The following is a 12,909-nucleotide window of genomic DNA, read 5'->3' as shown; positions in this document are numbered from 1 at the left end:
ATCTAAAACTAAACCTAACAATGAACAAGAAAGGACAAAGAATTGTATTTATAAAATACCTTGTGAATGCGAACAGTTTTATATAGGTGAAACATCAAGACCATTAAACGTTAGAATAAGTGAACATCAATCTTATATTAAAAATAGAGAATTTGATAGATCTCAAATATGTCAACACGCATGGGATAATGAACATAGAGTTCAGTGGAGAGATTCAAGTATAGTCCTGAAAGAAACAGATAGTAAAAAGAGAAAAATCAAAGAAGCGGCTCTAATTATGCTAAACGAAACCAATTGTCAAATTCCTCGGTGGAATGCAGTAGGATGTGGATACCCATACTGAAAGAGGAAGTCACTAGAAAGAAAATACCACAATTAGTAAGTCAATAGTCGAGTTAGTACATATTTTATATTTTAGTATTACTTATATCCATGTATTATTGATATTATTTATAATTTAAACAAAATTATAGTAAAGTCAGAATTTGGTATTAATTTTGAGAGTAAATTAAATATAAGACCAAATACTTACGATGTCGGGATAGTATCACGAGGTTTTTCCTGGTTTTCCCTCATGATTTACTATGAGATCTCTAACGCGAGAATTTTAATGTCACCGTTGCATGTGGTTGTCTTTTTAAAGGCAGATCACATGCTATGATTTTTTTGTGACGGATATTCTTGAGTTGGGGTTGACTTCATGTAATCGAATGAACTATCTTTCAGTAAAGTCGTCCCAGGAATGCAACTCATAAATATTGGCAATATCATTTTAAAGTCTTCTACTTTAAAATGTATCAATATGTATCTGAATTGCCGATATAAATGAGTCAAATTAAATAAATTATTAGAAGAATTTTTTTACTAAGCAACAACATTTTTGTTTATGTTAGTAGTATTTTGTATTTTGACAATGGCACCCGATTTGGGCGTCGAAACGTTAAAATAAAAATCATTTTTTTATAATATTGTGGCTTATTTCCCATTATAAATAGTTAAAATTACAACCTTTAAAAGAAATTAAGGTTTCAGTATGATTTCCAAATAAGTTAACTTTCAAACTTAATGTTTCATTCTAATTTTGGTTTTGTTTGTTTTAACGCAACTTGTGTTTTATACAGGTTGATGTTAAGTATACATGGTATATCAGTAAATAAATACGCATATATATATATATATATATATATATATATATATATATATATATATATATATATATATATATATATATATATATATAGAAATATATAATTTATTATTAATCTAAAATTAACTATATGTTTACAATACTTTTATACATATTACCTTTTTTAATCATTAAACGAACTAATTTACATTACAAATTATTTAAATGCCCTACCCAATTCCCTAGAATAAAAAAATCTTGAACATTTTTGGGTGCTTTTGATAATAACATATCTATAAAGTTATGTAGAAGAAGAGAATGTGAAGAACTGGACTAGTATCTTTTGATTGGCAATAGTGGTTATGGAGTCAATAAATACCTGATAACATCCTTACTCAATATTCAATCACCAGCTGAAAATTTATTTAAGAGTCACAAATTAGAAACCAGGAATCCAATAGAAAGGACATTTGGGGATATGGAAACAGCAGTTTCTTTTATTGGTCCTTGGAATAAAGGTAAACCTAGAATGCATAAAAGGAATTATAATTGCAACATCAGTGTTACACAATATTGCAATGCCATTTACCCATACTAGATGAAAAAGAGGAAGCTGCAATGGCATTACTAAAGGTAGAAAATGAAACTGTTCTGATGGAGGAGAAAGAGAAGTAGACAATAATATAACAAGATTTTGTTAGAGGCATGAATACTTTCCTAATTACTTAATTAAATTAAGTGTAAATCATAATTAATAATATGAACGTGTCGGATTAAATTAAATTATTAGAAGACTTGATGAGTTCCGAAATGGAAAACGTCTAAAAAATTTAATTTCAAACTTAAATTGTGGCTTATTTCCCAAATAAATTAGTAATTTACATTTGATGCCATGAGGAAATAGCTCCAGAATAGTCAACGTGTGGTTACACATAAGAGAAAACACACGTGTGGTTACACACTAAGAGAAAAAAAAAGCACAGAAAAATAGCATATCTCCAGAATGAACTGAGAGATGAAAAAATCCAAATACTGAAAATTAGACAAGACACTTGGAAAATCTGCAGCAAAAGAGATATGTATGAGAATACCAATAAAAGAGGATCAAAGAGAAGCCTAAAATATATATATTCCTACTAAAACAAAACCAAGTATACCCACACACATCTATTCCATATCAGAAATTTTCTTAAATATTTCATTGACTTGCTCCTTTGTCAAATTTGGCTGTGTGCCCAATATTCTTAATTTTGTCTTAGCTTTCTGGTCCTCTTTTATCATTGCCACTCTTGCATCTGATTCTTGTCTTAGGAGATCAAGTTTGAGCTTATACTCTTCTTCTAAGCGCGTTCTTTTGAACTCCTCTATACTTGTTTTTGCAGCTGCCCACTGTGACAGCTTTGTTGTAATAGTGCTGGCTTTGGATTGTTTTCCTGAAAATTTAGAAAATCAATAATGAATGGGTTGCATGTGTCAGTCCATATAGGTAGGGGAGAGTTGGACAAAACGGGATACCATTCTTGTTTATTTTTATTACAGAAAAAATGTTAAAGAAATTATCGTATTATTTTTTATAGGTATATCATTTATTTAAGCACACAAAAAACATATTTTTAGCTATTTTTAATGACTGAAAAATAGTAAAAAAAATATTTATTAAAGTCCTGCACATCCCGTTTTAGCATACCATGGTTGGTAAAACGGGATAGGTTCACAATATTTAATTTTTTGCATAAAATTATCTAAAAAGTATATTTACGTAGATATAAGACTGCAAAGCAAAATTTACCTTTGAAAAAACAATATCTTCAGTAGTTAGAAACTTAAAAATAGGCCTTTTTTATGTTTTACCTAAAAATATGTTGTTCTTTTCTGCAGTATGAGAACATGCTTTAGTGCTATTTAAAAAATTAATAGGTCAACAAATAAATAGATGGATGAAACAGGACATAAAAAACTATCCCGTCTTATCCAACTTGTGTCCCGTTTTGTCCAACTCGTGAATTTTCATTTTTCAAAACAAAAATGGCTTCTGCCTAAACGTGAAAGTAAAATTAGATAGACTACACATGAGAATATTCGTTAAAGAGTGCTTAATTAAATGTAATAGTCACCGGAATTAAATGTTTAGATATGTAGGCAATATAATGTAGAAAACAACGCACTTAAAAGTACAAAGTACCAAAAAAATAGAGTCAAACAATTCTAAACACAACAACTTTTCATCAAATAATGGCATCGAGGTAAAACGAACTGAGAATGTTAAAATGACGACTGAGAACAAGTTTTCGTCATTGTCTGAATGATAGCAGCACTAGTTGGGTCTCTAGGCTAGGTATCCATTTTATCCGACTATCCCGTTTTATCCAACTCTCCCCTACTCAGTAAGTAATGAAATAAAAGACGTTCTCACAATCAGTATTGATTGTGAGAATGTCTTTTATTTCATTACCTACTTTAAGAAAAAATAATAATAACAAAAATTTAGAGAATTAATGAAATAAATTGTCAATATGAATGAATCAGATAAAATTAAATTAGTAGAAGAATTTTTTACCAAGCTACAAAAAACAAAATTTTATTTATTAATGTTTTGTATTTTGATAACGAATTCTGAAGTGGAAGATGTACTATTTAGTTATAGGCTCCTATTGTGCCTAAAATGATTAGCAAATTTCACCTATACCGGTTCCTAGCCTAATATTATTAAACTAACATAGTATAACCTCCGATAACCAAAATAATTGGGGGGAGGCTGTTTGGGTAACAAGAATTTCAGTTAAAAATAACATTGTTGTTTGTATTCTTCTTTTATAAAATTACATAGTATTGGAGAGGTATAGCTGCAAACATGGTTATGAAAGGAAAACACAAAAGAAAATAGATTTTTTTTAAAAAACACTCAGTTTCCTCAATACTTATTGCTTTTTTTTAATTTAGGTACTTTTTATTGACGAAATTATTGAAACTGCCAGCCATTTTAGTTAAACAATGTTTCGGTTAAAAAGGATTCAGTTAAAGGAGGTTTTACTGTACATACAGCTATTATTTATAATAATAACTTACTATCTTCTACCACCAATGGCTTTGACGGATTAGATTTTAGTTTTTGTGGCTCGCTCTTTCTCCATGTACTGTCGCTACCTGTAAGTTTTGAAAACATTATAAGTACTATAAATGTGCTACATAAAAATCAATCATAAAAGCAAAAAGTTCAAACGACAGAACAACTCTGATAATACAATATTTCAATCAAATGCTTGATCTAACTTCTTTTAGCTTCTTTTATTTCTAGAACTTATTTGTTTATACAAAAGTTCTACTTATTAAAGAAATAAGGAAAATATCCACAAGGAAGAATTTACTGTAAATTATAAATAAGGAAAACCAGAAAATAGTCATTCAATGTTAAAAATATTAATAACAATCAATTATATGAGTAACAATTCAGGAAATAAATTTGTGTACTGACACAGCAATGATTTTTTGCCAGCACTGGTAGATGTAATCTTATTATGTACACCAGTTATTATGTACACCTTTAACAAAGTTAAATTTAGTTTTTAAACTTGCTACTTACTTATTTTCGCTCCGCTATTAGTGGGTGGTTCTTCTATTACCACAGGTTTTAATCGAATGCTTTTTAATTTTGGTGTCTCCCTTTTCGTCAATGTACTGTCGCTACCTGTAAGTTTTGAAAACATTGTAAGTACTATAAATGTGCTACATAAAAATCAATCATATAAGTAAAAAAGTTCAAACAATAGAACAACTCTAATATTAAAATATTTCAATCTAACTAATATCTCTTCTTTTAGCTCCCTCTTTTTTCTAGAACTTATTTCTTTATATAAAAGTTCTACAGACTTTATTAAACAAATAAGGAAAAACCAGAGAATAGTTATTCAATGTTAAAAATATTAATAACAATCAAATATGAGTAATAATTCAGAAAATAAATTACCTGTTGCCCACCAAACTATAAACTGTTTATGGTATTGGCATAGCAATGACTTTTTGCCAGAACCGGTAGATGTAATCTTATTATTTAAACCAGAGAATTTAGCAAAATAAAGTAATGAACAAAGTTAAATTTATTTTTTAAACTTGCTACTTACTTATTTGTAGTCCGCTACAAGTAGAGGGTTCACCAAACATGTTCTGTTCACTACTAGTAGATGGTGTATTAATATTTGGTCCACTGCTAGTGGATTGTTTTGGATCTACATACATGTAATCCACCATGTTCCACTCTAAATCATATTTGCTATGTAACATTGGTACCTCTAAAACAGGCATTATTTAGTTTAAAATATACTTATACTATCTTATACAACATACCACTTTCACTATCTGCCTCATCATCAACATAACTGTTGTACACCTCATCTGGCTGGTCCTTGACATCTCCATCAAATTCTGTAGCCCTTCCTTCCAGTCGGGTGCCCAGAATTTCTTTTATATCCATATCTATATCGTCAAGTTTTGTGTCCATCTGCGAACCTCCACCTGTACCCAATACATGGGATTTCTCGTCAGCAAACTTCCTCTTTGTTCTCTTTTTGATGTTTTCATACTTCTTCCGAAGTACTTTAATATCGCGAAAACTTGTACCGACTGAGGAATTAAATTCTTCCTCAATTTTTGACCATGTTCTCATTTTCTGATTGCTAATATTTACATTAGACATTTTGTTTTCTATTATATGGCTGTACTTTTTGACCATAGCCACTAATATTTTTTCCTCTTGCGAGGTGAAGTTTGGGGCTCTTTTTGAGTCCATTATAAATGATTCTAAAAATAATTTTTCACATTATAAAAATAAACACATTGCAAGATTATCATAATATACTTACCTATAAAAACTATTTGCAAATTAAAGGTAAAAAATGATTAAAAGGAATCAAGTATGACTACTTAATAATCTAATGGCTACTTAATATGTTAATAAAGACAGATAAAACTAAATATTAATATAAAAGAATATTCACAAGAACTATGTAAATAAAACAAAACTACAGAATTACAAATGACTAATGACTATTAATAAACTACTACTACTACTAAAAAACTAATATGAATAACTAAGGCAAACTAATGACTACTTAATAAACTTTAAATTAACGTTAAAAATACAGATAAAACTTAAGGTTAACACAAAAGAATACCTACTCACCAGATCTAAATAAAATAAAATTACAGGATTAAACAATAACTACAGTAATAACTAATAAACTAAATTCATGATTAATAACTAAACAATAAGAAAATACAGATAAAACTAATATATTAATTACATAAAAGAATATTATTTCAACAACTAATAAACAACGTGCTAAACAAGAGACAAATCGCGGGAAAATGAAAATTGATTTTATAACGAGAATTGATTTAACCTCTAATCGAAAAAGCATGCGTTACGTTGCCAACCTTACCAAAATTTGTATGAGCCTCGGCTTAACTAAACTCGTCATTGAACAACCCGAAAGAAGTTAAACCGACGCTCAAAATTGAACCCGGTTCAACTAAGCCATGGCTTAAGCCACCAATGTACAATCGGCCCTAAATGTCCAGCAAACGACGGCACTGTTGCCAGATTTACCTTTTTCCTTTTAGCGGGAATTTTAAAATTAGTCTAATGCCACTTTGGTTTTAAAAGAGAGTTCTGTCTCTGGTTCTGTATTCTTAAATTTATAACCTTACTTTTACAAGTAATTAGGATTATTTTATTTACATGTAAATATTGAAACAAGTATTGTACTGTGTCATAATTTAAAACACCTGTTGCAGTATTTTGAAAAAAAAATGAAGCTCAAAAGAAATATACTTATACAGTACAAATTATTTTTTAATGGGAATGGAAATTTACGATTTCAAAGGTGAAAATGTGTTGGGATAGTATAGATGGACACTTTTTTATTTTAGTATTAAGTGGTTACATAATTATTCAGAATATTAATAAAATTACTAGTAATTTGAATTAGTTTTATTATGTATTATAATAGTATTAATTCTCATCATGTATCTGGCTAAATAGCTAAGCACTAAAGCCGCAAAATAAAAAAAATTGAAAAAAACATTCTTAGCGAGGGCTTAATAAATTCTATTTTCTTATTGCAGTCATTTTGTGACGGCTTAAGAAGTTACATAAATGATGTCTTTAGGCTGTGCAATTTTAACTGTAGAAAGACATCTTTATGACTTGTATTTACATGATATAGGGCTTTTCACTCAGTCATTTGTTTCGAGCTTCTGTCATGTGTTGTCTAATATTAATATACTATGTCATATGTTATTGATATTGCCAATGATACAAACCAAAGACGTATGACGTAGATATATTAATATTATGTGACACTTGACCGAAGCTCGAAACAAATGACAATCGATGAAAAGCCCTATTCAATAGGGCATTTCATTCACAGTCATTTGTTTCGAGCTTCTGTCATGTGTCACATAATATTAATATATCTACGTCGTACGTTATTGGTATATACCAATGATACAAACCAAAGACGTATGACGTAGATACATTAATATTATGTGACTCATGACAGAAGCTCGAAACAAATGACAATCGATGAAAAGCCCTACTGGCGTCTGCATATCAGGATCCGGTAATACTATATTATTTATCTATGATCAGGATATTGCTGGGTGTACACAAGTAAACAACACTTTTTTAATTAAAAGGTTTATTTCATTAAATCAAAACTTAATTGATACAATTTAAATAAGATATTTTTTCTATTTAAGGCAATATAATATAAGATATATATTTTAGTATAACTCTCCTACATTAACAAGCTTTAACACATTCAGTGGCCATGACGTATGGGTAGCATCACAAAGGTTTTACGGAAGGTACTGATAACACATAAGTTATGTGAGTAGTACTGTATGTATAAATAAATGATTTAAGTATGTGGTACCAGCCAAGTGGAGCTTGTTCGAGATGGGCACCAAACATGTTAATCTGGTCATGCACAGAGACTTATACTATAATATGTTATATCTCATATTGCTCACTATTGTAATGAGTGAGCCTGCATACACGAACTATAATATATTATTATGGTTCTGTGTATGCAGGCTCACTCATTACTACTGTAGTGAACAATATGAGATTTAATATTATCAGATATACCTATTATATATTATGGTATAGCTCTCCATGAGTGCCAAGTTTTAAAATTAACTGATAACAACTAATGGATACCCTTTTATCCAAAATTTTATGAAAATTTTGAATGGTCATATTGGTATTAATTCCACAACCCCTTCCTATAACAATAGGCCCATTGTTGGATGTTATTGCAGTAGTTCTACTGGAAATACTTACTAAAATTGTATGTATCTGCATCACTTAGAAGTCTACCCAAAAAGCTATTAATACTTTCTAAACCATCATTAATACATCTTGTATACATAATAGGATTTTTTTCAGAATCAGATATTTTATTAAGATTTACTTACCATGACCTATCTATGTGCTAGGCACTTAACAGTCTATTAGGAGCAATACCCATTACATTTGACGAGGCATTGTAAAAGGTGTCGCTTATGCCTGATATGAAAACATTTGACTATACATATAATACCAACACAGACATTTATTTAAAAAAATTGGTAAATTAAAGTAGGTATCTTTTCTATTTGAAAATAAGAAAGCAGTACAAAATCCATTCCCAAATTCATCTTTTACTAATACTGTCATAAGTTCAAAGTCATAGGAATTGAGCCCATGAGTTCCATCGATTGCGATAAAGGATTTACCAAACTTAATTAACATTTCCTTTTGGCACAGTATTAAGGAAAATAAGACAAAAATCATAAATGTTAAATTCAGAATGAATATCCATTAGTATGCCCTGTTGTTTGTAAAATAATATTGGACATGAGTCTGTAAGCATTCAACCCAAAAATAAACACTGGTTGCATCATCATTGTACATATACCCATCTTTCAAATCAATGCCATAAGAAAGTTTAATGTTTGTGATATCTTTTCTTGTAAGTAAATTAATTCTTTTTAATTCGCCTCCTATGCTATTATGCTATCCTGAACAGTCTGAAGTTTACTAAAAAAGTAAAATATAGGTATAGGAGAATCAAACACACTAGTTTGAAATTGTAAACTGTAGTAAATATTCATGAGTAATATTTAAAAAGTGGTTTAGTGGTAACATTCTTGTTTTAAATTATATTGTGTATATCGACGGCGGAAAGGCAGGACCTCATAACTGAAAAATTTGTATAAAATGAGTTACTTCAGTTTTCACTTTAGAATAAGTGTATCAGCACCTATTAAACAGCTTTTAGAGCTGGGAAAGCCTTTTGGAAGCCTTCCGGAAACTTTCCCAGCTGTAATCGCTGTTTAATAGCTACCGATACACTTATTCTAAAGCGAAAACTGAAGTAACTTATGTTATAAAATTTTTTCAGTTACGAAGTCCTACCTTTCCGCCGTCGATATGCAAATATTTTACTTACATTTTTGAAGAAAGTCTCAAAATAAACTTTGAAGAGATATTTATCTGATTTTGGTATTTATGTAAGTGCTCTATATCATCCTCATGCCCGTAAATAGTTTCAATATTTTTAGATACTATTATTCGACTAGTACACCAAATAAACATTTTGCAGGATCCTTGGGATTTTAAAGCTCTTTCTCTATCTTGTTTTGTAAAATCATTTTTTGAGGATCACATACATATACATTCATAATAAGATGTTTCATGTTCTTGTTCTCTTCCTGTGCCATCCATACAGTACAAATCTAAAAAAAAAACAACATAACAGGTGATTACATTGGCAGTTATACTACTTACAGCTTGCAATCAATCAGAAACAAGTCTGGCTATTTGGCTCTGCCAAAGCCATTTCCAAAAAAAAAAAAAAAAAATACTTACAGCTTACTTTGTATCTAATCTATTATCTAGTATTACTCTATTAGTATCTACCTACATAAAACTATCTTTGAAATCTAAATTTTTGATATCAACATCAACCTTAATACTTAAAAAATAAATAATAATGTGGAAGTTACATGTACCTACCTCAAAGTTTTTGAATTGCAATTTTATCAACTGGAAAAGACTGCAACATAATGAGTTTGAAATTATGACACAGCACAATATTTATTGTTTCAATTTACATGTAAATAAAATAATAATAATCCTAATCACTTGTAAAAGTAAGGTTAAGATTTTTGACTTGAGAAAACAGAACTGTCAAATTTAAAACCAAACTGGTATAAAATTTTAAAATTCCCGCTAAAAGGAATCTGGCAACATTGCCGTCGTTTGCTGGACATTTAATCTCTCCCTTATTTTTGAAATAATATGTATTTTAATTTTGATAAAATAAAACAAACAGGAAAAAGAAAACCTTGATTTATCGTTCTAGTATTACAAATTAATATTATGTATACTATGTAAATTATAATAAAAATCAATTTGAACTTATTCTGCAAAGATAATAAAATATTTGAAACTATCTGTTACAGTAAGCCAATACAATTGCTCAATAATTTTTAATGGATTAATAATGACTCTTCCATTGGTCCACTGGATATAGATCGGATCCATTCCCCGATTACCCCCCCGAAAGAACCAAAAAAGTATGTCATCCAATCCGCAATAAAAATATAAACAGAAGGAGAAATCCCTGTTTATCGGAGAAATAGGAAATGTTTATCAGTTCGATTGTGTAAATATGAAGTGAATATAAACAGGAGTTTTGTTCAGTTAAACATTTAACATTTTTATCAATAGATGTACAAAAGTTCAATAACACAAAATGAAAATACGAGATTTTATCAAATCGTTTGGAATTCGAAAAGGAAGACAAATTTCGACGACCAATTTGGTTTCTTTTGAAGCGTTCTACGATGATAGGGGTAACAAATTTCCCGATATAAAAGAGTCTTGCACAAAGTCCAATCCGTCCCAGGTAAACAAAATCTCCACATATTACATAAAGTTAATGTTTATTTGTTATGCATTTAATAATAATGACGTTATTTGATAATCAATGCACTATTAATAGCTTATTAAAAGGCAATGAAATTAAAAAACCCATGATAAAGGCATATAGGTCAATGCTGTTTTTAAAAACAACAACTATTCACTACCATGCAATTTATAAGAAAACCTTTATTAGCTTGTATTTGTTTTTAAGCGAATCAGTCAATGAACTAAACATTGAATAATTTAACATGAAATCACAGTTCATAAGGGTTGGTATTTAGTATGCTTCTGTATTTTTTAACACCTTGGCTGTGTTTTTTACATTGAGTGTGTTACGAGCTGTATATGTCCTGTAGCGAACCTTTGCCACAGTGCATTATGACACAGTTGATGCAGCCAACTGTTAGTATAGGTAATACGAGGTCTATTTGTTTTGTAACACAGCCAAAGCGTTAAAATATGAAAAAGAGCTGTTTAAAGTATCTATAGATGATTACAAATGTTTTTTTTTCTGTTTCAGAATGAAGAATACATTGGTGGTTATGTACGTTTTAAAGAGACAAGTGAGGTGAAACCAGTATTCCGTCCTAGTCTCCCTATAATACTGGTGATTTTCATCCTAATATCTGTTTTTATAATACTACCGATAATATATCTAGTTAATTGCTTTAGATTCACTTTTGACAATCAAGATTTTTACCATCGTAATGCTCCAGCTGTAAGTATTTTTTATTATTTTTAAGATCCTAAATAATATGACATTCCTAAAAATGTTCTATATTATAAAATATAGATGATCATGAATCACTAACATTTAGAAATTTGAACTGAATGGAAAAAACAATATAAATTATCATCATTTGGTATTAACAGATAAAGTACGTAATATATAGATAATGTGTGGCGATATGATATAATACGGGATGCATAGGTAGCTACAGTAATTCTATTGTATTGTTAGTTTGTATAATTATGGATCATTTCACTACCACAGCATCTTATATTTTGTTCTTTTGAACAGTTTTCATATGTGTGTGTCTCTTACTGTTGATTTTATTCTACTTTTTTATTTAATAGATAATCGAGACCTTTTTTGACCTAATAAAATGTTTTTCTTTATCCATCATTATGTGGTCATATAAAAAAGTATAATGATATACAAGTTTTTTAGTTCTTTATTTAATCTAAATATACGTCTTTTCTGAGTAAACCAATTTCCATTTGTGTGGAGTAGTTATGTTACATGGCAGCCTTTATGCTCCCACGATCAAGTGCAATAATCAGTTGTTTGAGAAACCCGACATGTCCAAAAAAATCAATTTTGGTTTTTACCAATCAATCATTTTTACTAACCTAGATATAGAGTCACATGTTTCAAGAGAAACTCGACCCTATTTAACATTCTAAATGAACCTAGAAATGTTTTTTTGTACTTTTCCACAACTTTGCTTTTGTGGACGTGTCGGCATTCTCAAATGACAGATTTAATTATCCTTACGTGGATCAAGGGGTAACTTCAGATGACAATAATCCAATCATATACCCAGAAGATTCGAAGACCTTGTTGCTCAGAGTAAAGAGCTGCATTAGGGGAGTATGGATACGATTAAGAGAGAAATAAGAATTAGATAACAATTAGCTAACATTTTGACACAAAGAAAGTACAAAAAACGGAATTCTAGGGACTGCAGAATCATAGGGCATCAATAAATCTTGACCAGGGATTTATTCGCAGTGTGCAAGTACTTGGAAGGGATACGCGAAACGATCATGCGCGAATAGCGGAGAAAAATTGCAACTTTCTTAAATAATT

The 12,909-nt window shown here is 29.7% G+C and overlaps 2 protein-coding genes and 1 long non-coding RNA gene across 4 annotated transcripts in view; 1 reads left to right on the top strand and 2 right to left on the bottom strand.

Moving 5' to 3' along the window:
• Positions 1-1,285: 1,285 nt before the first annotated feature.
• On the bottom strand, positions 1,286-6,705 carry LOC126885290 (myb/SANT-like DNA-binding domain-containing protein 3). The gene is made up of 5 exons (XM_050651797.1): positions 5,468-6,705; positions 5,245-5,412; positions 4,707-4,811; positions 4,193-4,270; positions 1,286-2,559 (listed from the first exon to the last, which is right to left on the bottom strand). The coding sequence occupies exons 1-5, from the start codon at positions 5,907-5,909 to the stop codon at positions 2,294-2,296; spliced, it is 1,059 nt and encodes a 352-aa protein (XP_050507754.1). The 5' UTR covers positions 5,910-6,705; the 3' UTR covers positions 1,286-2,293.
• A 1,111-nt stretch (positions 6,706-7,816) lies between these two features.
• Positions 7,817-10,393, bottom strand: LOC126885289 (uncharacterized). Its single transcript, XR_007698372.1, has 4 exons — positions 10,185-10,393; positions 9,619-9,904; positions 8,245-9,206; positions 7,817-8,172 (listed from the first exon to the last, which is right to left on the bottom strand). It is a non-coding gene; the product is annotated as an uncharacterized LOC126885289 (long non-coding RNA).
• Positions 10,394-10,717: 324 nt separating this feature from the next.
• The window catches only part of LOC114342975 (lysosomal alpha-glucosidase-like), a 55,217-nt gene continuing 53,025 nt past the window's right edge, over positions 10,718-12,909 (top strand). The window contains exons 1-2 of one of the 2 annotated variants that reach the window (XM_050651795.1): positions 10,718-11,079; positions 11,617-11,814. In XM_050651795.1, coding sequence (XP_050507752.1) covers positions 10,927-11,079; positions 11,617-11,814 — 351 coding nt within the window. In that variant the 5' untranslated portion in view covers positions 10,718-10,926. Of the gene's footprint in view, positions 11,080-11,217; positions 11,366-11,616; positions 11,815-12,909 lie in introns of those variants that run through there. The other variant, XM_050651796.1, reaches the window with a different exon arrangement.

This window comes from Diabrotica virgifera, chromosome 5 (genome assembly GCF_917563875.1).
Source record: "Diabrotica virgifera virgifera chromosome 5, PGI_DIABVI_V3a".
Taxonomy (NCBI): Eukaryota; Metazoa; Arthropoda; class Insecta; order Coleoptera; family Chrysomelidae; genus Diabrotica; species Diabrotica virgifera.
Note: the sequence above shows the minus strand (reverse complement) of the source record. Positions and strands in the feature narration are given on the sequence as shown.